The sequence below is a fragment of the Tiliqua scincoides genome, chromosome 16 (genome assembly GCF_035046505.1).
Source record: "Tiliqua scincoides isolate rTilSci1 chromosome 16, rTilSci1.hap2, whole genome shotgun sequence".
NCBI lineage: Eukaryota > Metazoa > Chordata > Lepidosauria > Squamata > Scincidae > Tiliqua > Tiliqua scincoides.
This window is the reverse complement of record NC_089836.1, coordinates 7,187,503-7,211,925: the sequence shown is the minus strand read 5'-3', so window position 1 is coordinate 7,211,925 and position 24,423 is coordinate 7,187,503. Positions and strand designations below refer to the sequence as shown.

Sequence of the window (24,423 nt, the reverse complement as noted above, 5' to 3'; positions counted from 1 at the left end):
CTTTCCTCAGCCCCCTGCACATCGGGGTGGGGAGGAGACTCCAGGCTGAACTTCATCCCATTTAAAAGTTTCACTTTTTGTTTTTTCCTTGTTCTTTAAACCTGTTTTTATTACAGTGTACTTTGAAACCACTGGGTGAAACCTCAAAAGTAAATTGAATTAAATTGCAAAGCCCCTAGAATGGGAATTTTCAACCAGTATGCCACATGCGGTCTGCAGGTGTGCCACAGGACTTTTGGGGGAGGGTCATTTAATAGTAGGGCCACTGCGGTAATGTGAGTTTCTGGCAGTGTGGTGTGCCTTATCAATGCTAAAAAAAACTGATGAGCTCCAGATTGCAGCTGCAGAGGTGGAGGAGGGAAGGGCCTGGCTGCTTAACTCAAGCTGCAAAGGGCAGAGTGTTGCCTGTCCCAGCATTTGGGTACCCAAAGCAGGCACCAGAATGCTGTCCATTGTTGCTGGATCTGGCTGGAGGGGCCAAACTACTGTACTTGTTGTCCCCCTTCCTCCTAGGATAGTATCTTGTTTATGCTTCCAAAGCTCATTAAACTAGGCAAGTGAATTCTTCTCTGTTCTGTGCTGGTTATTTTTTTCTTTACCCTGGAGTATGTTCTGCATATCCAGGAAGTGCGTCTGCTGGCTGTGAATGAAGTTGGTATGTGCACTGGTGCTACAGGCAAGAAGCTGATTCTGCCACAGAAAAGGGAGTCTGTACCTCCCAGGCTAGCCTAAGAAACTTCACCCACACAAGGATGCCACAGCAGGTGAAGAGATAGGACAGGAGCCATTTGCTAACCACTCACAATCTAACACAGTCTTTCTGAAATTGTGGGTTGGGGAACCATCGGTGGGTTGCAAGTGAGTTTGTGGTGGGTTGTGAGAAGTTTTTGAAACATTAAAAAAAATACCTTGCCTGGTTTGCAGGAGATCATGAGCTGCAAAGATAACCTGTAGTGTTAGGTAATCTTCACCCCCCCCCCCATTAAACTCTCCAGTTCAGCCTTGTGGGTACCTGGAATGACTAAATGATTTGGGAAACAAGTCTTTGAATCCCATTTCTAAGTAGGGTCTAGCAACTGTCTACACACACATACTGTATGTAATGTCTCTAGCAGCCTTGGGAACACAGGACCTGATTATTATGAATAAATAAAATATTTCTTTCAAGATCACTTTTTTGTTTAGTGAGTCACAATAGATTGTTGTTTTAAAACATGGGTCCCAGTGCTAAAATGTTTGGGAAGCATTGATCTAACAAAATAATATTTTCGGTAAAAGACAAGTCTATGAAAACAAACTTTATTAGACATGACCACCTCACGCAGCACCTGCACAGCCTCAGGCAAGGCTGGAGCTGTCCCTCCAAGACCAGTCTCAGGGACATTCAAGCCAAAGCCTTTGGATCTCTTCTGTCATGGTGATTTTGACTCTGTGACTTTAGAGAGATTCCCTGCTTCCTTTCTCAGGACCGTGAGCAGCGTCTGGGAACTTTCTAAGATCTAGGAAACAAGAAGGAAAAAGCTGAGCAAGGGTTCTTTCCAAAGATGGGATGCTTCTTGTTGGCACATCTCTCCATCCTTGCTTTTGGTCTCTTGTGCCTGTGCCCCACCAGGGAGCAGAGGGAGTTGGTGTTTCAGCCTTCCCCTTTGAAAAGGGCTATTTTCCTTTGAACACAACCTCCAGCTGTTTAGACTTTGTTTATGCATTTAAATGTTTTAGTGAGGTCCTGGGTAATCAGACTGTACTTCAGCAACATGAGCTTCCACTCAGACACTACAACCACCTTTGACCAGCTCTTTCCTGTACAAAAAACTGCCCATGGTGCATTCAAGATGTACTGGTTGTAATTCCTTCATAAAACCAATCCATTGCACAAGCTCTGAAGTTCTGTGACAGGAGAAGCTAAAGTCTATGACCTGACTGGTACAACTTACATAGGAGAAAGATTTGGGGTCTGTTGAGGACGGGGAATTTTCCCAGAAGTTTTAAGGGGGTTTGGATGGATTGCTTGAGGGGGGTCTGTGGGCAATAGGAACAGTAGTGATTTGCCTGCCCCAGTTCCATCTCCAAAGATGGAACAGCCATCAGCTGAACTGATGGCTGCGCTGAGGCTGCGCAGGCTCAAGTACCAATGGCCTGGGTGAGCCTCTCTGTGTATCTGAAGAGGACCGTTGTGGCTGACTCTCCTTTCTGACCCCTTTCCATCCAAGGAAGTGGCTTTAATGGCACCTGTCGTCCTTGATGGGCTTTGAGGTTAAATGGGCTTTTATGTGCTGTATTAACCACAAGGAGGCCTGGATGATTTTTGTTGCTTCTTTGACTCTGAAAAGGTGCCTAGAATGAAAATGTTCTGGGCCTGGGGCAAGCACAGATGCTGAGGCCCTTCCCTGGCTATCATGAGGAATGCAAGTCAAGCGCTGGGAGCTCATGCAACAGTACCTTCATGTACGCAGCCTCGGTCTCGGCAATGGTTTTGTCGAACTCGTTCCGGGAGGCCATCTTGCGGGCCAAGGTCTCATTCACACGGGCCAGCTTCTCAGTCAGGATGCGGATGTCGTTCTGCAGCTTGGTCTTCTCCTCTTCCTCCTGCCGGATCTGCTTGTTCAGCTCTTCCCTCTTGATGCAGAGGTCTTCAATACCTGAGGGGGGCAAGAGAACGGTGCCAACTAAGCCGGTCACCAGGTCCTGTGCAGAAAGCGCTCTGGGCTAGAGCATCTCTGCCTGGGCCTTCCTAAGTAACAGCACTGGCATCCCAAAGCAGTGTAGGCAGGTCTATTTTGTCCGTGGGGCACTACTTTGCTCTGCAGCTAAGTTGTGGGGTGGGCAACCCCATCTCCCGGTCTCATGGCACTTGCAATGGTTTTTGGCCTCCCAGATGCTGTGCATACCGTTAAGACCCCCTGACCTGCTCCAAGCGCACCAGCCCACCTCTGTAGCTGCGGTTGCCCAGCCAAGCCTCCCTGCCGAGCTGGTGCCAGGGCACCCGGGCTAAGAATGCCACGTCCTGGCCATGTGGCTTCATAAGCATATTTACTTCTGAGTAGACATGCAAAGGGTTGGGCTCTGTGTCTTTGCACAGGCGCTGCTGCCAAGTCACCCCCCCCCCCTTTGCTTTCTGCATCTCGGAACCACATGCATTGGGGTGGGGGGGTTAGTGCATGCTCTGTTTTTAAAGGCTGCGCCTCTCCGAGGGAAAGCACTCTGCACATGCTCAGGAACACTGCCAAGGCTGGTCTGGGATGAGCCCCTGGGGTAGGAGGACCCCCTCAAAGCCAGGGTGGGTGCCCTCTCCCCGGGGCACCCAGAGCCAGCCCCACGGAGCAGGGGGCAGGAAGGGCCACAGTACACCCTCTGCAGGCTGCCCCACAGCCTCCCCCCTTCCTAACGCCCCTGGCCCTCTGGACGAGGCCTCAGCCCCCCAGGACCTCCACGCCCCCCGCCCCGCCCCGCCCCGCGCAGGCCCCGTCGCCATAGCAACGCGGCCTACCCCTGCCCCCCGAAGCCCGCGCTGCGCTCCTCACACTTGACCAGCTCGTTGTTGTAGCTCTGCAGGGCCGCCCCTTGCTGGGCCATCGCCGCCCGCCCGCCGGCCTCGCTCGCCCTCGCCGCCGCCCCGCCCCGCCTATAACCGCCGCGCGCAGCCACCGGCCCGGCGCAGCCATGGAGCTCTCGGCCGCCTGGCACGCGCTGAGCACCGGCCTCGTCCCGCCCGTCGCCCTCGGCCTGGTGCGGGGGGGGGGATGTGGGGCGCAAGGGAGTCATGTGGGGCGTGCGGGGGGGTTGAGGGGTGCAAGGGAGGCGTGTGGGGTGCAAGGGACTCCTGTGGGGCGTGGGGGGCTTGAGGGGGGCGTGTGGGGGGTTGAGGGGCGCAAGGGGGTCATGTGGGGTGTGGGGGGTTTGAGGGGGGGCGTGTGGGGGTTGAGGGGTGCAAGGGAGGCATGTGGGGCGCAAGGGACTCCTGTGGGGTGTGGGGGGTTTGAGGGGTGCATGGTGGCGTGCAGGGGGGGCTGAGGGGTGCAAGGGAGCATTGAGGGTTTGAGCTGTGCAGGGGGAGCGTGGAGGGGGGATGAGGGATGCAAGGGGCCTGGGGTGGCTGAGGGGTGCAAGGAGGGCTTGGGGTTTGAGGGAGCAAGGAGGGGGATGTGGGGTGCAAGGGAGCTTGGAAGTTTAAGGGGTGTAAGGGGGTGGGGGAGGCTTGGGGCCTTGGGCGCGCTGAGGAGGAGCAGTGGGGGCAGTGCTGTGGGGGTGAGGGAGGTCCCCCGGTACAGACTGGGGGGCAGGAGTCTCGTAGGCGCCCCAGTAATGGGGAGCAGCCTTGAAAAGTGTTTCTCACCCATCAGCCAACTAGCTGTGGTAGCCCTAACAGTGTGTGCTGCTTTCCCCCTCCAGGCAGGGAGCAGGCCTGACCCGATGGTGCGGCCCAAGGACAGCGACTTGCAGGTGGCAGTGGAAGTCCTGCAGCGCTACGACCTGCACTCGGTCCTGGAGGAGTGGTTCTTGGAGGTCCTGCAGACCGACCTGCAGGCGAACATCGCCCCTGAGTTCTGGAACTGCATCGCGCAGTACGAGAACATGGCCGAGGAGCCGCAGTGCTCCCTCCTGCTCCTGGATGCGTTCAGCCTGCTGCAGCGCCGCTTGGATCACTACCTGTACAGCATGGAACTGCTGGAGTCCTGGACCAAAGCTGGCCTGCTCCTCGGGACGGGCTCCCAGGGGGTGCGGGAGAAAGTCTACACCATGTTCCGGGCCATCCTCTTCTTCTCCACCACCAAGACCTTCCAGGAGTTGATCCAGCAGTTCTACAGCCGCAGCTTCAAGATCTACATGCGCCAATGGAAGAGAAGCGAAAGCCGGGCAGGCGAGGGCGAGAGCAGCATGAGCGAGAACGAGCAAGGGAGTGAGGGAGAGGAGGGAGAACAGGCAGGAGGAGAAAGGGGTGGCCAGCGGTGCGCGGGGTGCAGCTGCAAGAAAGACCAGTGTTGGTGCTCCACAGCCATGGAACAATTCCAGCAGCTCAGTAGGATCCTGTAAGTACGTCGTGTGGGCCAGCAAATGACATAGAGTCATATGGCTGTGCACTTCCTCCAGGTTCAGAGGCAGTGCGCCCCTCAAGCATGAACATTTGCTCCCTGCTGAGTCAGACCTTGGTTCACCCAGTACAGCATTGCTGACCCTGACTGGCAGCTACTTTCCGGAGTGTTAGAGAGGGGGTCTCTAACAGAGAGGGGTCTTTCCCAGCCCTGTCTGGATTGAATTTGGGACCTTCTGAGTGCCCAGCATGGGTCTCTCCCCCAAGCTATCATCCCTCCCCATAAACGAGCATTCAGAGCCAGTTAAAGACTATGTCATCAGAGGAGAGGTGGGTTATAAGAAAGTTCAAGAGGGAAGGAGGTTCGCTAGTGTTCTGGGAGTGAATTCCATGGGTCAGAGGGAGCAAGGGGGAAAGGGTGGCGTTGTAAGAGGGAGCAGGAGAAGCGCTTTGGACAGATAAGCGTGGTGACACCTCAGGGGCATGTTATGGCAGAGGGATTTCTGCCCAGTGCCACCTCATATTCCTCAGAAGTGAACAGGTAATGGGGCACAGCTGTAGATGGTGCTGAATTAAAAGTAGTCCCAAAAGAGATGTGTGATACATTCAAGGAACGCTGTGTGAGAAGGAGTAGACCAAGAGGGGCTAGAGAGGGAGACGCTGCGTAGTTGCTGGGGGCCCAGTTATCAAGCAGCCTGCCTCTTCCACAGTGGCTCAGTGTATGCAAGAAGTTTGACACCCCTGAGCTAAGATCTGGCTGTAGTGTCACTGGAGGGGAGCGATCAACTCCTGACCTGAGGCCCTTTGTTGTCCCTTCAGCCACCGACTGAACCTGCTGGAGAGGGTCAGTGCCGACGCGGTCACCAGCATCCTGCACCGGATGATTGAGGAGCGTATGGAGTGGAGGTGCCGGGGGGAATATGAGCGCTCCTTCCTGAGTGAGTTTCAAGAGGTGAGCGGCAAGGCCTCTCAGCTGTGGCTGCATTTGCGGGCCTGTCCCCTGTGGCAAAACGCTCAGACTGGGGGTCACCTTGTGTGCTGTGGAAGCTGGAGTAGTGGATTCCACTCTTAATGCAGCCTTGTCCTCAGCCACTCACATGGTCGCCTATGGCAAGTACGGAGCGCCTCTAAGCAGCTGAACGGAAAAGCTGGAAAGGAGTTTGGGTTTTTTTTCCTTTTGTGGCCATCCCATGTCCCAAGTGAGCTTTGTTGGGCAAGTCAGAGACATTTCTGAGCTTGGTTTGTAAAGGCTGCCTTCAAGGCCCAGGTATCTCCTGCAGTCATTGGAATTCCTCTGTCCCTGAATTTTTAATTACAAAGTCAGTGACTTGTGTGGAATTCGAGTCCCAGTCCAGCTGACTCTGGTGAGGTCGTGTACTGGAATAAACAGGGAGCACAAAGTCAGACTTCCCTCTGAAATGTACTTGGTTAGCACAGCAGCTGGGCCTGTTCAAGGACGTTCAAAAAGAAGCTTATAGATGTTGCAGGGCCTGAGTTCTGATTTGGCCTTTGTGCAAAGTGGGCACAGGACCGGCATTGCTCCCAGGGTACGAGGGTGGGTGAGAGGCAGCAGTGTATGTGGCATGTGTCTGGGAGTGCCACAAGGTCTGGCGGCAACTGTTCACCTCTCTTGCCCTTTTCCTTGCATAGTGGATCGAGAAAGTGATTGGGTGGCTCAGCAGAGTGTTTCTGCAGGAAGGGCCTGGCGCTCAGCCCGACCCCGAAGCCAGCAGCACCCTGAAGCGCTGGCGCTGCCACGTCCAGAGGTGGTTCTACCGCCTGTATGCCAGCATGCGCATCGAGGAGCTGTTCAGCATCATCCGAGGTGCGTGTGGACACTCTAGGCTGGCTCTACGTTTTTGCTGTTCCTCTTCCAGCCTCTTATGGAACTGGAGTGATTGTTCCAATGATTCCCTCCCCTGGAATCATCCAACCAGCTGGGGTCCTTTCCAGCTCTCCTTGTACAGCGCACACTCCCTTTAAACTGAAAATGGCGCTGTGCTCAGTTGGGATTCATTTGAGAGTCTGTGTAGCGTGGAGGCAAAGAGTGTGAAGTGTGGGGGGAGGAGCCCCTAGTTTCAGTTTTGCTTCTGCCCCATACCTGATACCCGGCCTGTCTTCGTGACATTTGACTCCTACCTGCTTCCAAGAGACCCTGGGGTGGCACACAGGGTTATCCGTTATCCTTGGGACAACCCTGCAGCTTGGACTGAGAAGGAGTGACAGGCCCAAGACCTGGTGAGCTTCATGGCTGAATCCAAATTGTGGCTGGGAGGCTGGAACTAAGGTTCAGGTCTCCCCGTTTTTGTCAGAGGCCCCAGTCCTTGAATCGCCACAGTGCACTAGCCCTAGAGAATTCTCTCTCTCTCTCTCTGCCTCACATCTGCAGTAGTGGAACATTAGCGTTAATAACTAGAATACCTAGGAGGGTCTGTCAGGGATTACTAGTTTGAAACATGCTATATAAATGCCGGGTAACAACAGTAGTTCACCGTTTCCCTTGAACACTCAGTATTGTGCCATATCTTTCTGCCATCTTGTGCTGAAATTGCACAGTGCTTGATACCTGTATTTTGCATTTTCTGCACCAAATGCCCTTCTCTGAGTGTGTTGCCTCCTCCTTCGTTTTGATCTTCAGATTTCCCGGAGTCAAAGCCAGCAGTGGATGATCTGAAGTACTGTTTAGAGAGAACTAATCAGCGACAGCAGCTTCTGAGCTCCCTGAAAAGCGCCTTGGAAATGCGACTTCTTCACCCTGGTGGGAATTTTGGCTTGGGATACGTTCTGTCCGATTGCCTCTGTTTTCTGTAAATCTGGGACTTCTCAGCAGTTGCGTTTCTTGGCAAAAGTGGGGTTTAGAGATTCTCCATCACCCTCCTTTCTCACTTTAGGGGTGAACACAGCAGATATCATCACCCTCTACATCTCGGCCATCAAAGCTCTGCGGGAACTGGACCCTTCCATGGTTATCCTGGATGTGGCTTGTGAGCCTATCAGGAAATACTTGAGGTGAGCAGGAACTGTACACTGACTTTAGACTATTGGCACTGGCATGGTGTCCTCTCAGAGAATTCAAGGAATTGTTGGGAATTCAAAGTCTTCTCCTAGGACTGCAAGTGGTTGCTTTCTTTGGACAGAACTCGAGAAGATACAGTGCGACAGATTGTGGCTGGTCTCACGGGTGATGCCGAAGGATCTGGTGACTTGGATCTGGCAAATGAACTCTCCAAAGCTGATCCGGTCACGCTGGAGAACGGGCAGGAGAGTGATGATGACGTTTCTGAGCCAGAGGACTGGGTTCCAGATCCGGTGGATGCCGACCCAGGTGAGCAGACTCCATAAAACAGCACCTGTGCTTGTCCGTGTCCTCTTTGTTTGCAGATCCTCCCTTTTGCTTTCTTTCAGTCTGTCTTTTTCCTCAGCACAAAGGCAGGCTTGGGACTTTGTGCACACTGCGGTTTTAACTGCTAGCTTTGGGCTTGGCAAATTTCAACCCAGGCGAAATGCCTCCAAGGATATTAGATACAAGTAAAGAGACTAGATATAGTCAGGACCATTTAATGTATTTGAAGAGAGCACATTTATGTAACAGAAACCAGTGCTTTTGCATTTACGAGCATTTCAGAAGATGTTTTGACCCACAGACACACACTCACAGAGGACAAGGTAGTCATTACATCCTTGGCTGTGAGTGTTGTGATCTTCAACGGGTGTGCGATTTTAAATCTGGTGTAAGGTTCACCCTATCTGGAAAACTTAGTTTTTATTTTATTTTAAGGAGCATCTTATCTTCATGGTAATGACTTACTTCTTTGTAGAATAACCTAATGAATCTTTGGAGCCATAAGGGCTAGAAACTTGCTTTTTAAAATAGAACACATACTTCCTTATTTGAAATACTTAAAACACCAGCTCCTGCACCAGGTGAGCTTAAAGCTTTGTGGGCAACGTTTTGGGGCCCACTCCTTGTCCGGGAGCATGGCTTTCACATTCCACAGAACCCTGATACCTTCTCTGTGGCCTTCAGAAGCCGACTGCGTTAGGGCCACAATGCCGTTTTTGTAACTTAATCAGATTTTGGAATGCCTGTCTTGGGAAAGAATTTGAGTTATTCTCACATGCAGAAAAAGGAACTGTGTGTGTGTTTGGCCTGCACAGCCCTGCCGACACTTAACTGCACGTGGTCCTCCTAGGACTGGAGTCCCTTTGCGGTCTGCCTTGACTCACTGGAAACTCTCCTGTCTTCCTGTCCCTCTAGGAAAGTCGAGCTCCAAGCGCCGTTCCTCGGATATCATCAGTCTGCTGGTCAGCATCTACGGCAGCAAGGACCTTTTCATCAGTGAGTACCGTACCCTGCTGGCAGACCGACTGTTGCACCAGTTCAACTACAGCGCAGAAAGGTGAGGGCCAGCCTTTTTCCCAGTGCTGCTTCCATGTGTCTCTTGTGCCAGTTTGTTTCGTCTCCTCCCTGTCCTGCTTTGACAACTAAATGGTGTGTGTGAGAAGCTGTATGGAGTGGGGTTCCGGATTAGGTGTCAATCAGCAGTCACCGGCGAGTTGCAGATCGTCTGCACTACCGAAATAGGGGCACTGTCCTGGTTCTGAAGCCGGATGCTGCTTTTCTTTGTGCTGCTTGCTGCATTTTCCACTGTCCCTGTTCCGTCCTTGGCCTCCACTGCCCGGGGGGGCTCACAACCAGGCCTCTGCTTTCTTGTTGCTTCAGGGAAATCCGGAACGTGGAACTGCTGAAGCTGCGCTTTGGGGAAGCCCAGATGCACTACTGCGAGGTCATGTTGAAAGTGAGTTGCTGGCTTTGGTGGGTGCTTGCTACAGGCACATGCGACGTCTCTATTAGTACCTTTTGTTGAAGGGGAAGGGGGTGTAGCTCAGTGGTATGCAAGCAGCCTTTTGGCTGGAAGCAGCCCCAGTCTGGCAGTCAAAATGCCTCAGAACTGTCCACTTGCCCCCCTCAGGACATGGCTGACTCTCGCCGCATCAATGCCAACATTCGCGACGAGGAGCAGAAGCTCCCTGAAGAGGAGAGGCCCTCCTTTTGCCTCGTTGCCATTATCCTGTCCAGCGAGTTCTGGCCGCCGCTGAAGGAAGAGAAGCTGGAGCTCCCAGAGCCCATCAAGGAGGCCATGGAAGCCTACTCCAAGAAATATGAGAAGTTGAAGGTGAGAGGGGGGCTGGCTTCGGTAGGCCAAATCAGACGTACCTCCTCTGATTGGATTATATGGTCGGTGGGTGCCAGTGCAGGGCCTCTTTGGTGGTGGCTCCCCCACATTTATCGAGTGTTGCAGGGTGATCCAAAAGACTCCTTCTTTTTCCACTTGTAGGCATGCCCTTAAAGGTGTTTAACACAAGAGGCATTTAATGCTCAATTTCTCTGTTTCTTGTGGGTTGTGGCCGTTACGTCTGTGTCGTTCAATGTTTGCGAACACTTTTGAGTGTATCTTGTAAGCAGCAACACAGGATAAAAACAAACAGAAATAAGTTAGTTCTCCAGCTGGCCCTCTGAGATGCCCTCCCGCGCCCCTTCCTTTCCCAATGATTCTCCCTGCCTCTGTCCCTTGCCAGCCAACTACTCCATTTATTTATTTCTTCTCAGGCCATGAGGACCCTGAATTGGAAGCACCACTTGGGCTTGGTAAACCTGGATGTGGAGCTAGCGGACCGCACCCTCTCCCTCTCCGTGTCCCCTGTGCACGCGGCCATTATCCTGCACTTCCAAAGCAAGAGTGAGTCCCCTGGCAAACCAGCAGCCGTGCACTGCTGCCCTCTGCTGGCTAGAAGCGAGGTTGCGCAGGGAAGGAGATGCATGCAGTGGGTGGCTCTGGGCCACTTTGAGGATGGGTTGCAAATGGAGTCCAGCCTTGGTGGGAAATCCCCCTCTGGCACTGAAATGCTGGTGCTGGCCACCCAGCTACTGCGTAGGGCTTCCCCAGCCGTTGAACACCTCTAAGTAAGGGGGGAAGGGCATGCAGAACAGTGCTGACCTCCCTCTCCAAAGTGCCAGGCAGCAGGTCCCAGGGAAGAATAGTTTTGGGGAACAAGCATCAATTCTGCTTGAAAAGGAAAAAAGAGTTCAGCCCTATCAGGTGCTTCTCCTGGTCCAGTGATGCTTCTCCTGCTCTTCCTCGTCCAGCAGTGGGGGGGGGGGATGGTCTGAGGGTCTGAACTGCAATAAGACCGAATGTCTGTGTGGCCCCTCACACTCTGTGTGATGAGTGGAGCAGGCAGGTGATTGCTGTGTCTGTCTCCTCCCCCCTCATCCTCTACCATCACCGTGACTCCTTTGGGCAAATTCTCTCCCGGTGCTTGACTGCCCTCTTTGTCCCATGGGTGGGATTTCCAGGCACCTGGACTCTGGACGAGCTGAGCGAAGTGCTGAAGGTGCCAGTGACCTCCCTCCGGCGGAAGATGACCCTGTGGCTGCAGCAGGGGGTGCTGCGGGAGGAGCCCCCTGGCACGTTCACTGTGATTGAGGAGGAGCAGAAGGACCGGGCTGAGAAAGTGGTGCTGATTGACAGCGACGAGGAAGGCGACTCGGCCATGGCGTCCCAGGCCGACCAGAAGGAGGAGGAGCTGCAGGTGTGTGCTGCCCTTGTGCCCACAAAGCCCACTGGCAACGTTCCCTTGGTAGCACCCAGCAGGTTCTTGAACCTGATTCTTCCCCAAATCCTACCCCAAATTACAGAGAAATCCAGGTGCACATACTGTGAAAGCACTGGTGTCTGTGTTGGCAAATTTGTCTATATTCCTCTGGGTTTTTTGCATGGTCTGTTCCACATAAAGTGTTCCATATATTTATATTGGCCCTGTTTGTAGGGTCAGGGATTTGTGTAGCACTGGAGTTGTAACCTCTGTGGCAGGGCTGCTGAAAAAGAGCAGGCTGTGTTCTGTCTTTCACCCTAAAACTAGAGATCAGTGATTTCATTAATGAAGTTAATATTCAATTTTCCAGCCATGATGTACCCCCAAAGCAGCTTACAGTTAAAAACCATCTAAAGAGACAGCCTAATGAATGATGTGTTGGGAGGAGTGGGTGGAAGACGGTCTCTTTTGGGTTCCTAGCAGTTAGTCAGTAGCACAATATAGGACCCAGACTGCCCTCTCTAGGATTGCTGAGGGCCAAAGCAATCTGGTAGGTGGTGATGCAGCCCATGTTCCTCTCTCTCTAGAAGGAGCTACAGGTGGTCCTTGGGGCTATCTTGGTGGTAAGAACCCACCACTCCCCACCCCAGAAACAGCCTGACTTGGCTGAGGCTGGCAAGAACCGAGATCCAGAATTTGTCTCTAAGTGCAAGCCTAGAATGCTTAAGAGGAGAGTCTGTCTTGGTGAAGGCAGTTGCTTTTCCTTCTCCCTTGGTTAAGCACCACCAGCCCACACGCACCCTTGGTGGTTTCAGAAGACCGGAGCTCCAGCACCTCTCATTGTAGAAAGTATGTGTAGTGGAAACCTGCCCACCCTCCCCGTGTCCGTAGCATTTACCTGTTTTACTGCCTCTCTCCCCACATAGCTCTTCTGGACATACATCCAGGCCATGCTGACCAACCTGGAGAGCCTGTCCCTGGAGCGCATCCACAGCATGCTTAAGATCTTTGTGATGACAGGGCCAATGGTGACAGAGATCGACATCCAGGAGCTGCAAGGCTTCCTGCAGAAGAAGGTCTGGGACCAGCAGCTCGTCTACTCGGGCGGGGTGTACCGCCTGCCCAAGAGCTGCAACTGACGGTCGGTGGTCTGAACTCTGGTTTTTTTAGTGCACACCCTGTGGAGAGAGGCCTCTTGCCCTGTGGGGGCCGCATTTACCCTCTTCTGTATTCGGAGGTGATCTCTTCTGGTCACTGGCCTGCTGTGTCGCCCTTCCCTATGCTTGTGTGACTGGGAAGAAAGACTCAAAGGGGCAAGGGCAGGACAGGGCCCCTTCGACCTTGTTCCTTGCGCTTAAGACTTGGGGATTGTTGAGCAAAGGGCTCCTTCGGCTTGTCTTCCTTGTTCATAATAAAATGTTTGATGTCTTGGCGTATGGACTTGTTGCAGTGCTCCTCAACGATACTGGGGAGGGAGGGGCAGACAAGATTGTCTCGCCTGATGCAGTGCAACTGGGCAGCATTTGGGATGACCCTTCTGTGCCTGGGCAGGAGTTGGGCAGGATTCTGGGTTCTGAGGCCCTGCCCCAAAGATGCAACGGGGCAGAACTTGTGCAAGGCCTGCTGAACTAACGTTTGGCTGGCCTGCTGGTGGAGGAGGAGTTGGCCTTAGAAAGGTCACATGCAGCACAGTGTCTGTCAGTGGGTGGGTGGAATGGGATGTGGGTGGAGTGGATGCATTGGTTTGGATTCCCACGGCTGCCAGGCAGTTACACAATGTCCTGCCACGTTCCTTTTCCACTCTCCACTGTTTGGATTGGCTGGTGAAAATAAAGGTGTTCTGCATCAGAAGCAAGTGTGGAGACGATGCCCTGCCTCACTCCCCCCCCCCCCCGGGCCCATTGGCCAGCAGGCATTCCTGGGCATTCTGATGTCACAGTCGGCCCCACAATCCCTTGCAGGGTCCCGGCTAGCTCAGCCTGGCTCCAGCTTTCTTTAGCCAGAGCTGCTTTGATGGGTGTGACCCAATTATGTGACTGACCCAATTATGCTGCTGGCTTGTCTGGGTGGCATCCTCTTCTCCCTCAGCGCCATTGCTGTGTCTTCACGTGAGTCTCGCCTCGGTCCCGCAACGACTTTCTCGGGCACCTCCAAGCTGGGGAGGGATTGTCCCACTCCAGCATATGACCTTGCAGCTACTATTGGTTTCTTCCGAATTCGGGGATGGGGGGGGGAACCATTCAGCCATTCAGGGGAAGTACTGGTCCAGCCGCATGTTCTGTAATTCCATGTGAGCAGAGAAGGTCATGGGATACAATATTGGGCTTCCCCTTCAGCAGCTTGGCAATCTTGACTGTTGTTTGGCCTGTTTCTGAACTTTTGTGTCTGCAAAGGTGTGGGAACCTCCAAAGCCAGGTGTGTGGCTGGTTGGAGAGGGGCGCAAGATCGGTGGTGGAGCTGCTGTTTTGCATGTGGAAGGTCCCGGGTTCAGGCTCTGGCAACATCTCCAAATATGGCTGGGAAAGTCCCCCTCCGGAACCCCAGAAAGATGGCTGCCAGTCAGTGCTGCCAGTCCTGAGCTATATGGACCAAGGGTCTGGTTCAGGATAAGGCCAAGTACTCAATAAGATCAGTGGTGTGTTGTTGTTTTTTAATGGTGCATTTGCAAGTTTCTGTATGAATATCAGTGAGTAAGAAATAACCAGTCTCTTTAGCCTCTATATTAACACCAGTTCCCAGTGACCATGAGAGTGTCGGCAAACAATGCCAATGTTTTTGGCATGTTTTTGGGAGGGGGGGTTCCACAATTTCTGTGGCAGTACTGAAAAGGCACCGCAGTCTTGCCTGCAGGCAATATTTATTCACAAGAGGGCCTCTACTGGGGATTTTAATGGACAGGCAGGTTTGTTGATGGTCTCCAAGGCGCACAGTTCCCAGGCCACGAAAGGTGTTGAAGGCTCCAAACCAGCACCTGAAATTGAGCTTGGAAGGCTGTCAATTGCCATATTTTCCAAATGGTCTCCTAGGGCAGTCCAATGTGCTAAACTAATCTAGCCTGAATGCTACTGCTGTGAAGATGGATGGTAAAATCTGTGGCAGAACATGTGTACGTGGACTCTGTCCTTCTTGTTTCTGAGAAATCCCACAGAGGCAGAATCTTGGGGAGGACCAAAATGCATGGGAGGGCTGAACGTGACCCTGCTGCCCGTTTTTTAACCAGAGCTGCATCTTCTGCTGTTTTGATTCCCAGCAAAAATGAGTGGGGCAATTGTGTCTCGAACACAAGCAGACAGTTACGATGCCGCAGAAATGGCGGGGAATGAGGCATCGCCTCCAGGGGACAGAACAAATGAGGAAGGCATAGATGAAGACGCTGTGAAAGTTGCTCGGAGATCAGTGAGGAAGGTGAGAGCTGGAAGGCCGCTTTGGCAATGCAAAGGCATGTGCTACGGCTGGGAAGTTTCTGGCTGGAGTCTCGGGGCATTCGCCGCTCTGGCTGGAAGTGGGCTCTTCATAACCTCGGGCCTGGTCTTCCCCAGTGGGAGACACCCAAGATGGGACCAGGGCCATCCATGTGTGCACGGGACCCTCGGTGTCCTCTCCAGCCCTGCCCCGGTTGCCAGTCCAGTGAGATGCACAGATTTTTAAACTGTTGCCTTGTTGTTGTTGGCAGTTTTCAGAAGAATCCCAGGTCCTGTTAACTGATCGGGAGCGGGAGCAGGAGCAGATGCCGAGTGAGCCCCACATTTCGTCTGTTCTGTGGCTGGGGAGGGCTGTGCCCTGCCTGGGCCATAATGGGGACCTGGGGAGCTGCCTTCCACTGAGTCACTCAGTCCCTCCTGGTCAGTATTTGTCAACACTGACAGGCAGCAGCTCTCCGGACTTTCAGCAGGGAAAGGGTCTTCCCCAGCCAGGTTGGGAGAGGCTGCCAAGGCTTGGACTGGGGGGGGGGGGCTCCGTGTGCCATGAAGGAGTGGTTCAGCCACTGAGCAATGTCCCTGCCCCAAGGAGACTTGCCATGGGTGAAAGAGAGAGAGAGAGAGAGAGGCCTTCATTCTTTTTGATGGCTTCCGTGTTGAAAGTCTGGGATCCCAGGGCCTCAGGGAGAGAGCCTGACGGATGCCTCCCTCTCGTGCTGCAGTTACCAGGTTGTCCTGCGACTGTCCCGAGGTGCTGACCAAAGGGACTCTGGCTGCCATTGTGGCTGCCCTGGCCTTTCTGGGCTTCTTCTCCACCTCGGTGCTGCTGGTTGTTTCCATCTGGGTCCTGCGTCTGATGAGCAAGCAAAAGTGAGTCTCCCAGGCCTGGTCGGGCAGAGAAACATCCGGCCAGATCTCCTGCTTCTGCTGAGTGGCAAGCCCCTCCAGCACACTTACCCCCGGTGGTTGGACAAGGTGGGGCACTGTAGCTGTAGCCTTAGTTCTTCAGTGGGGCACCTCCCTTCTGTCTCTTTGAGGCTCTCCCTTGCAGGCCCCCCCCCCTGAAGCTGTCTCCTCTCCATTTCCTTGCTTTTGGTGCTGCTGTAATGAGTCGGGACCTTGTCCCACCCAGCTCAGCCTTGTCAACACTGACTGGCAGTGACTTTCCAAGCACTCAGCCAGAGTGAGGTCCTTGTTAGCTGGGTTGCCTAATTTTGTGGCTCTTTTAACCTCCTTGGAGCACTGGGACCCCTTCCCAATTTGTATCATGTTGCCCCCAACTGTGTGCTAACAGGCTCTTGTACTCTCCTTTTGCTTCTCAAGGAAACCAGAGTCCAGAGATTCCAAGAGGCCACTCCCTCCCATCCCGTAAGTTGCGCACACCATACCAGTGGCAATGGGGTGTGGGCCAGGAGGATGCTCTGGGGGGAAAGAAAAGACCCTGGATTCTGCTCTATGGAAAACGTCCTGTAAAGGGACACAATCTGAGCAGGTTGCCATGTACTGTATTTGCTCATTTTGTGTAAATTACCCCAGGAGAAATGAGGAGCAGGGCAACTGCTATCTTATGAGGTCTACTGGCAATGCCCTGTGGCCAGCAGTCTGCTTTCTGGAGTTCTACCAGGCACTCTGCTTGTATATCTTAGTTTGCATAGCCATAACAGCAGGAAGTATGCCTTTTTTAAAAATAAAAAAAAGAGGCAAGAGGAGTGTTTTTGGGAGCTCAACCCAGGTTGTAGGTGTGATGAATGTGTGGTGGTCCAGACAGTATCTTGCCCTGCTGATTTGGTGGCCCTGGGGCGTATTCTGAGACCCAGAGACTGGCAAGAAGCAGTGGTTATGAGGGCACAGGAGCCTTGCTGATGAAGCTAAGCTGGTGACTCCCACTTACACTTTCTTGAGCGCCAGGATAAAAGTAAGGTATACCAAAAAACAACAACCCACAAATCTGCTGATTTAAAAGTTCAGAGGGCATTGATTGTTCTGTAGGCTTGCTAGAAGAGGTAGGGGAGGAAGGGTGTAAGCCTTTCAGATTGGCTGGGGCAACAGCACTTGCATTCTGTGATGATTGCAGACCCCCCCGCCCAGAGCACACGTACAGTCACAGAAGACGAAGTGCTAATCCATATGAAGCTCTCCATCCAGTCCGCTCGTGAGTAGCACATCAATAGTTGTTTTACAGCTCATCTTCAGACCTTCTAAGGTGCAATCCTTTCCAACTCTCCAGATAAAAATGGCCTCGTGCGTTCCTTTGCTTTCTCTCTTGGGCCAGTTCTGCTAGCAGCACTGAAACTTTCTCTGTTTCAGGAATCCTCCAGAAGGTGTATACCTAAGTGCCAGTGAAATAAACCCTGGTCCCGGGTGAGTCAAAAGAGGAAGACTGGGGGGAGGCAGTGGGAGGGGACTGTGTTCCCTCAAGGCTGTGATCCCTGAACAAGGAATCAAATCCTCTAAGGTTGTTTTAAAAGTATGAGTATATACTCGTATATACAGTATTCGATTTCATGTCTTCTTTATTCTTCAACAAACAAAAATACAGACAGTCTTGGGCACGTGTATAAAAAGGCAGTCAAATAATTGTGTTAAGAACAGTTAGACTTCCAATGGAAGTATTAGAGATTCAGATTGGCCTGAGCAGGTGGGCTGCCTGCCAGGGCCTTTCCTGGCCTTATCAGTGGCTATTTATGACTCTTCTTTGATAAGAGGTCTACCTTTGAATACCAACAGGATGATTTCTTGCTCGGATTCAGGCTTGCAAAGTTGGGCGCAGAGTGGAGAGAGAAAGAAGTGTTTCTCTCTCACACCCTTGATACCAGAGTGAGCCAATGGAACTGCTCTGTGGGTGGATTTAGATGGGACAAAAGGAGTAACTTCTTCACTCAGATTGGCTTGTGGATTGTGGTGATGACCAGTAGCTGAGATGAGTTGGAAAAAAAAGGGACTGGACAAATTCCTGGAGGACCAGAGGTCATGGGTCCTGATGTGCTCCCTCCAGGCTCAGTGGCCCTGAATGCGAGTTGCAGGCAAGCAAGGAGATGGGGAGGTGCCTTTTTCCCCGTTTGTGAGTCTTTCTGGAAGAAACCAGTGCACTACTGTAGGAAACAGGTCCCTGGACTTGGGCCTTCACCAGCATGGTGGCTCTTATGTTCATGCCACAGCAATTCCTTTGACCTGGGCTGAGAGCTACCTTGTCAGGTGATGGGGGGGGGGGGAATGGTGAAAGCAACTGTTCATCCTAGCCAAGTCCCTTTTCCAGGAGCGGTTTTTAGGGTCTCACTCGCTTCTTTCACTAAAATTGAGAGACCTCTTGGGCAGGAACCTTTTGTCACAATTGAAAAAAAAGGTGTTTCAATATTGTGAAACATAACAGTAGGAGATGAGGGCCAGTGTTTGGGGTGCTTCCTCCTCCCTGGTTCTGGCTGTGGCCGTAAGACCAGCTGTCTGTGATTTCAGAATCCCTCAAGACATCACTTACGAGAGTCCCAGCCAGATGTCACCAGGAGCCAAGTGAGTGGGAACAAGCAGGGGGAAGTCCACTCTCAGTGCTGAGCGCAGCATGAAGGTGGATGGGGAGAAACGGGGATATGGGGGCCGCATACCTTCCAGCATTCACGGGGTAGCATAGGGGTGACCTGTGTTCCTTGGGGTGATACTTGTTCAGGAATCACAGCAGGCCTCCCTAGAGACCTCTTTTTGGCTACTCGAGCAAACGGGCTTCTGGGCTAGATGGGGCAAATAATCTTGAACCCGTGCTGGTGACTTCTTCCCCTGCCACAAGATCCCTGGCTGACAGTGGCCATTACATGCTCTCTGCTGTTGCAGCACTGAGAATCCATTCCTTGTGATTCCAGATCCAGTCCAGAGAACGAATATATAGCCCCTGGGCCACAGCGCACGTGAGTGTGACCATAACACGGAGGGTTGAGGGTCGTTCCCTTGCTGAACCTTAAAAAAAGGCCCTAGCAGGCCAGGAGCTAGTGGCTGCTCTGTTCCACCTCAGGACTTTTTGAAAAGGCAGTCGTTAAATTATTAAGACAGATCCACTTTCCTTTTAAAATCACACCTCAGTGTGTGAGCGGCCGGCCTTTCATTAATGTGGTTTTGATTGTCCAGGGTGGCCATCTGCTGCTGCTGGGGTGAGAGGGTCCAAGCAAGCTCTGGCACATGTATCTCACACCCAATCCTGAGTATTTGGCTGTGCTTTTACAAGAGGGAGGGGGGGAGAGGGAGATAATGCTGGCAGTGCCCCTTGTGGTTGCTTCTCCCTCTCAGTTGTGACACTGAGATGGGATTGTGCAGCTGTTAACCGCGAGAGCTGAATGTAACTCTCAGGTTCAGGAGCAGCCTACCTCCAAACCCCAATACTGGGGACAAACAAAAGAGAAGGGCTGTTTCTTTCATGCCGTGCTTGTGAGGTTTCCCGTGGTGTCTACTTGGGTTCTGTTTGGAAGTTCAAAGGGCCTTTTGGCCCACTCCAGTTCTTATATCTTCTTTGCATTTCAGCCCTCCTGAAGCACTCTATAACATTCCACGTTCAAGTGCAGCCAAGTGAGTATGACAGCACCAGAGCCCATAGCTGGCCAGGAGCCAGTGGCTGCCCTGCCCCACCTTAAGTCATCTTGAAAAGGCAGGTGTTAAATTATTAGGACAGATCCACTTTCCTTATAAAATCACACCTTAGTGTGTGGGCAGCCAGCCTTTAATTACTGTGGTCTTTATTGTCCAAGGTGGCCATCTGCTGCTGCTGGGGCAAGGGGTTCCAAGAGGGCCCTGGCATGTGTCTCCCACCCCCATCCCAAGTATTTTGCTCTGCTTTTATGAGAGAGAGAGAGAGAGAGAGAGAGCGAGCGCTGGCAGTGCCCCCTGCGGTTGTTTCTCCCTCTCAGTTGTGACACTGAGAGGGGATTGTGCAGCTGTTAACTGTGAGAACTGAATGTAACTCTCAGGTTCAGGAGCAGCCTACCTCCAAACCCCAATACTGGGGACAATCTGAGAATGCCAGATGTAGGGGAGAGCACCAGGATGAGGTCTCTTGTTATCTGGTGTGCTCCCTGGGGCATTTGGTGGGCCGCTGTGAGATACAGGAAGCTGGACTAGATGGGCCTATGGCCTGATCCCGTGGGGCTGTTCTTATGTTCTTAACTACAATTCCCAGGAAGCCTTGCAGGTCTCTTGTCATCTGCTGTGCTCCCTGGGACATTTGGTGGGCCGCTGTGAGATACAGGAAGCTGGACTAGATGAGCCTATGGCCTGATCCAGTGGGGCTGTTCTTATGTTCTTAACTACAATTCCCAGGAAGCCTTGTAGGTCTCTTGTTATCTGGTGTGCTCCCTGGGGCATTTGGTGGGCCGCTGTGAGATACAGGAAGCTGGACTAGATGGGCCTATGGCCTGATCCAGTGGGGCTGGTCTTATGTTCTTATGTTCTTATGACAAACAAAAGAGCTGTTTCTTTCATGCCGTGGTGTCTACTTGGGTTCTGTTTGGAAGTTCAAAGGGCCTTTTGGCCCACTCCAGTTCTTATATCTTCTTTGCATTTCAGCCCTCCTGAAGCACTCTATAACATTCCACGTTCAAGTGCAGCCAAGTGAGTATGACAGCACCAGAGCCCATAGCTGGCCAGGAGCCAGTGGCTGCCCTGCCCCACCTTAAGTCATCTTGAAAAGGCAGGTGTTAAATTATTAGGACAGATCTACTTTCCTTATAAAATCACACCTTAGTGTGTGGGCAGCCAGCCTTTAATTACTGTGGTCTTTATTGTCCAAGGTGGCCATCTGCTGCTGCTGGGGCAAGGGATTCCAAGAGGGCCCTGGCATGTGTCTCCCACCCCCCATCCCAAGTATTTTGCTCTGCTTTTATGAGAGAGAGAGAGAGAGAGAGCGCTGGCAGTGCCCCCTGCGGTTGTTTCTCCCTCTCAGTTGTGACACTGAGAGGGGATTGTGCAGCTGTTAACTGTGAGAACTGAATGTAACTCTCAGGTTCAGGAGCAGCCTACCTCCAAACCCCAATACTGGGGACAAACAAAAGAGCTGTTTCTTTCATGCCATGCTTGTGAACTTTCCCGTGGTGTCTAGTTGGGTTCTGTTTGGAAGTTCAAAGGGCCTTTTGGCCCACTCCAGTTCTTACATCTTCTTTGCATTTCAGCGCTCCTGAAGCACTATATGCATCCATTCAGCGTTCGAGTGGAGTCAAGTAAGTAGGACAAACGCCTGGGTGGAGAGGGAGGGGTTCTCTCTCCCCCTAAATCCTGTGTCAGAAGTGTCAGGAATGCAAGAGATTTGGAAAAAACTGGGAGGAGAGTGCAAGGCTTGTGCAGTGGTGTGAATTGTTCTGCTGAGCAGGGCTCAGGGCTCCCAGGTTCCCCACCCTGTTAGGCCCTGCATGCAGCTCCTGCAAGGACTGTGGCTGCGAAATAAATGGGGGGATGGGAAAAGCTGCTCCTCTGAGGTCAGACCACCTGGGAGGCTGGCTGGGGCAGTTGCTTCAGAAGGCACCTGCCAACCTCCAGCACTCCTCCTTCTCCCTGATTCAAGAAGGAATGGGGCAAGAGAGGAATCAGGTGGGCTAATGCTCCTCCGACACTCAGCTGGATCCAAGAGCAGTTCTCAGACGTGTCCCTGGCATGGATTCCTGCTGTCCAATCAAATGAAGTTGTCCGCCCGCAAACTGGGCTCCCGGCACAGCTGGCTGGGATTGGAAAGTCCACTCAGTCCCCAAACTATACTCCTCTATTGTTTCCTTCCCCAGAATCGCCTCTGCGTCCGGCTCTCCGGCCTTCCATGCCGGCTCTCCAACCTTCCATGCCAGCCCTCCAGGCTACTCATCCGGCTCTCCAGGCTATCACGGTGGCTCTCCAGGCTATCACGGCGGCTCTCCGGGCTTCCATGGCGGCTCTCCAAATTTGCCTTCAGGCTCTCCTGTGGGATCTCCAGGCTCTCCGGTAGGCTTGCCTAAAGGGAGAAAGAGAGGGTGAGTGAGCCCTCCTTGGGACTGTAGGAAGGAGGGGAACAGCTGGGGTGCCTAGAAGACCATGTCCAGGTAATGAACCAACTTTCTTGTACTGGCAGCACCGAATCTGCACTGGGTTGTAGGACATCCAGTATCTTTTAAAACTTATTTCTCATTCTCATGAAATGAAAGTCTTTGAAATAAGTGGGCTGAGTACGACACTAGCAGGAGTTTCAGCTCAATCCAAGTGGAATCTTTCCAGCAAAACTTGCAGGAATATGCTCCAAAGAGAGAAGCGTCCTTGAGTAGCCGGATCTTCTTTTTTTGTGTCTGGGATTTTAAAATCTGGCTGGGGTGGAACCCAAACAGCTTCCATTCCCTAATCACTCTCTCTTCCCTCCACCATGTTAATAGAATTGATGAGCATATTTACGAAGAAGTGAACTGAGAGTCTCACTGCTGGGATGGGACCAACCCTCTTGTGAAACCTTTGCTGCAGCAACCTTCAACGAGGAATGACTCCAGCGTCCCGAATCTCACCTGGTTATCCTTGAGGCCTTCATATTAAAATACATTTAGTTTCCTTTTTTGTCCCAGTGGCTTTTCAAACTCTTATCTTTTTGGGAATCCTTTTGCATCTTGACCTCTCCAGAAGAAACCCCCCCCCCCATGTTTGCCACAAGACCTCTTTGCAGAGGATTCTGGGGAATGTTTGAAGGTGCAACCTTAGTTCCTGTGTGGAGCTTGCTCACCCAGTTGGGCCTTGCTGTCGTTCCATATGAAATTTTATGATAGAGAAATGCCATTCTCCTTCCCCCCACAAGGCAAGGGAAGATCAGTGGCAGACACAGACTCCTCTCAAGACTAGTTTGTCTGCCAGTTCTGACCTTTGCATTTAAGGTCACTTGCTCTCAAGGATCCCAAGAATTGCCCAGGGTGCTGTTGAACCCCCACACGTTTCATGAGGTCATAGAGGGGGGAATATTGCAGGTGGAAATGTCCAGGTTTTCTCTCTCTACACCCTGCTAGTTTGGACACTGAGCAGCATTTGGGCTCCCAATCCAGGTGCTGGTAGTGACCGATCACTGGTCAAGATGCTGTGGCTAGAGGTGTTATTTTTTTACTCTGAAGTAAAAAATGCAGCTTTTCCAGGCATGGGGATAAAGTGATGGGGACAGCTGCATGTGCTTAGTTCCGGCTCCTTTGAGGTCTGTGTCTGTGCCCAGAGTTTTTTCCTTCCTGTGTATGCGAAGAACCATTTACAGATGGTGGCAGGATTGGGCCTTGTGATTCTGTACTGGATGGATGAATGAATCCATCGTTTTGTTCGCCGTAGTCATATTCATGCATTGTTTGCGTGGAATCCCCACCATTGGAGAAGAGAATATCCCCTCACATTTATCTGCAGTGATGGGTAGAGAAGGGTGGCAAATGCTCAAGGTCTTGGTGCTAGTACTGAGTTTCTGTGACTTGTAGACTGTTGGGGCAGAGAAGTTGGTTTGTTAACACCCCACAGGCCTGTGCTCCACACATTCAGACTTGCTTTGTCTGGCTGAACCTCCCCATTCTTGTGGCAGAGGTGCCACCTTATGTCCCACTCACAGCAGGTGGGGCAGGCATCATGGGGCTGTGCCCCTAGGCCTCTAAGCAGCCTGGCACCAGCACAAAATACTGCTGTAATATATTATCCAGATGTGAAAGAATTGCAGAATGTGCTCTTTGAAGCTTTTCAAAATGTGTTTGGTTTTTAAAGCACAAGAGTTTGCTATTATTGATAATTAAAATATTATTTATCTTATTCCTGCTGGTGACTTGTAGCCTGCTCAAAGCAGCTTATAAATATCACAGATATAAGAATGCCAAAGTCATCTAAATGAAATGATTTACAACCAGTGCAGAATATGAAAACAGCACTTAAAAACAAGCACAGCCCACAGGCTCAAACTGCAAGCACCAGTTTACTTGGAAGCAAGTCCCACTTTGTTCAGTGGACTTACTCCCAAGTAAGCCTACCTCGGATTGCATTCTTAAAGACCAAAGTCTCAGAATGGTGTATGCCTAGAAAACTAGTACACAATGAACATGAAATCTAGCAAGGTCTAATGGTCACTTTGGTGCAATGTAATTATTTTATTCAAGAGTGCTAAATTGTTTTGTGCCCAGTCTGCTGCTCCCTGCATCTAATCTGCTTTGTATTCCTTGGCTCAGGTTCAGTGGCTGTGCAACCATCTCCTTAAACTTCAGTTGCTGTGTGAGTTGAAGGACAAAGTCCACTCTCTTGAGAGGCCAAGCTTGCAGCCTCCTGCCAGAGGCAAATGATTGCCTTGAGGGCTGTGGCCAAGCATCAGCCCCAGGAATTCTCCTTTCTTAAGCTCCTTTCTGGAGATTCAGGTTCTGTGGTGCCACTTTGTGCTAGTACAGTTGCCAGACC

The 24,423-nt window shown here is 52.0% G+C and overlaps 3 protein-coding genes across 3 annotated transcripts; 2 read left to right on the top strand and 1 right to left on the bottom strand.

The window, feature by feature from the left end:
- Positions 1-1,283: 1,283 nt before the first annotated feature.
- On the bottom strand, positions 1,284-3,629 carry SSNA1 (SS nuclear autoantigen 1). Its single transcript, XM_066610771.1, has 3 exons — positions 3,522-3,629; positions 2,440-2,639; positions 1,284-1,499 (listed from the first exon to the last, which is right to left on the bottom strand). The coding sequence occupies exons 1-3, from the start codon at positions 3,571-3,573 to the stop codon at positions 1,413-1,415; spliced, it is 339 nt and encodes a 112-aa protein (XP_066466868.1). The 5' UTR covers positions 3,574-3,629; the 3' UTR covers positions 1,284-1,412.
- Positions 3,511-13,779, top strand: ANAPC2 (anaphase promoting complex subunit 2). Its single transcript, XM_066610770.1, has 13 exons — positions 3,511-3,726; positions 4,390-5,027; positions 5,849-5,981; positions 6,680-6,854; positions 7,668-7,787; positions 7,921-8,038; positions 8,167-8,354; positions 9,288-9,429; positions 9,753-9,828; positions 10,003-10,206; positions 10,641-10,770; positions 11,388-11,623; positions 12,553-13,779. The coding sequence occupies exons 1-13, from the start codon at positions 3,661-3,663 to the stop codon at positions 12,763-12,765; spliced, it is 2,439 nt and encodes an 812-aa protein (XP_066466867.1). The 5' UTR covers positions 3,511-3,660; the 3' UTR covers positions 12,766-13,779.
- A 779-nt stretch (positions 13,780-14,558) lies between these two features.
- On the top strand, positions 14,559-22,552 carry LOC136635599 (DNA-directed RNA polymerase II subunit rpb1-like). The gene is made up of 11 exons (XM_066610831.1): positions 14,559-15,031; positions 15,300-15,360; positions 15,768-15,915; positions 16,369-16,413; positions 17,120-17,197; positions 18,897-18,941; positions 19,549-19,593; positions 20,587-20,631; positions 21,189-21,236; positions 21,792-21,984; positions 22,407-22,552. The coding sequence occupies exons 1-11, from the start codon at positions 14,882-14,884 to the stop codon at positions 22,410-22,412; spliced, it is 864 nt and encodes a 287-aa protein (XP_066466928.1). The 5' UTR covers positions 14,559-14,881; the 3' UTR covers positions 22,413-22,552.
- The last annotated feature ends 1,871 nt before the right edge of the window (positions 22,553-24,423 follow it).

Coding starts and splice junctions, on each gene's coding strand:
- ANAPC2 (XM_066610770.1), top strand. CDS start 3,661: ATGGAGCTCTCGGCCGCCTGGCACGCGCTGAGCACCGGCCTCGTCCCG. Junction 5,028..5,848: donor CAGCAGCTCAGTAGGATCCT/GTAAGTACGTCG, acceptor TTGTCCCTTCAG/CCACCGACTGAACCTGCTGG. Junction 8,039..8,166: donor CCTATCAGGAAATACTTGAG/GTGAGCAGGAAC, acceptor TTCTTTGGACAG/AACTCGAGAAGATACAGTGC.
- LOC136635599 (XM_066610831.1), top strand. CDS start 14,882: ATGAGTGGGGCAATTGTGTCTCGAACACAAGCAGACAGTTACGATGCC. Junction 15,361..15,767: donor GGAGCAGGAGCAGATGCCGA/GTGAGCCCCACA, acceptor CTCGTGCTGCAG/TTACCAGGTTGTCCTGCGAC. Junction 16,414..17,119: donor AGGCCACTCCCTCCCATCCC/GTAAGTTGCGCA, acceptor TGATGATTGCAG/ACCCCCCCGCCCAGAGCACA.
- SSNA1 (XM_066610771.1), bottom strand. CDS start 3,573: ATGGCCCAGCAAGGGGCGGCCCTGCAGAGCTACAACAACGAGCTGGTC. Junction 2,640..3,521: donor CAACAACGAGCTGGTCAAGT/GTGAGGAGCGCA, acceptor TGCCCCCCTCAG/GTATTGAAGACCTCTGCATC. Junction 1,500..2,439: donor CCGAGGCTGCGTACATGAAG/GTACTGTTGCAT, acceptor CTTGTTTCCTAG/ATCTTAGAAAGTTCCCAGAC.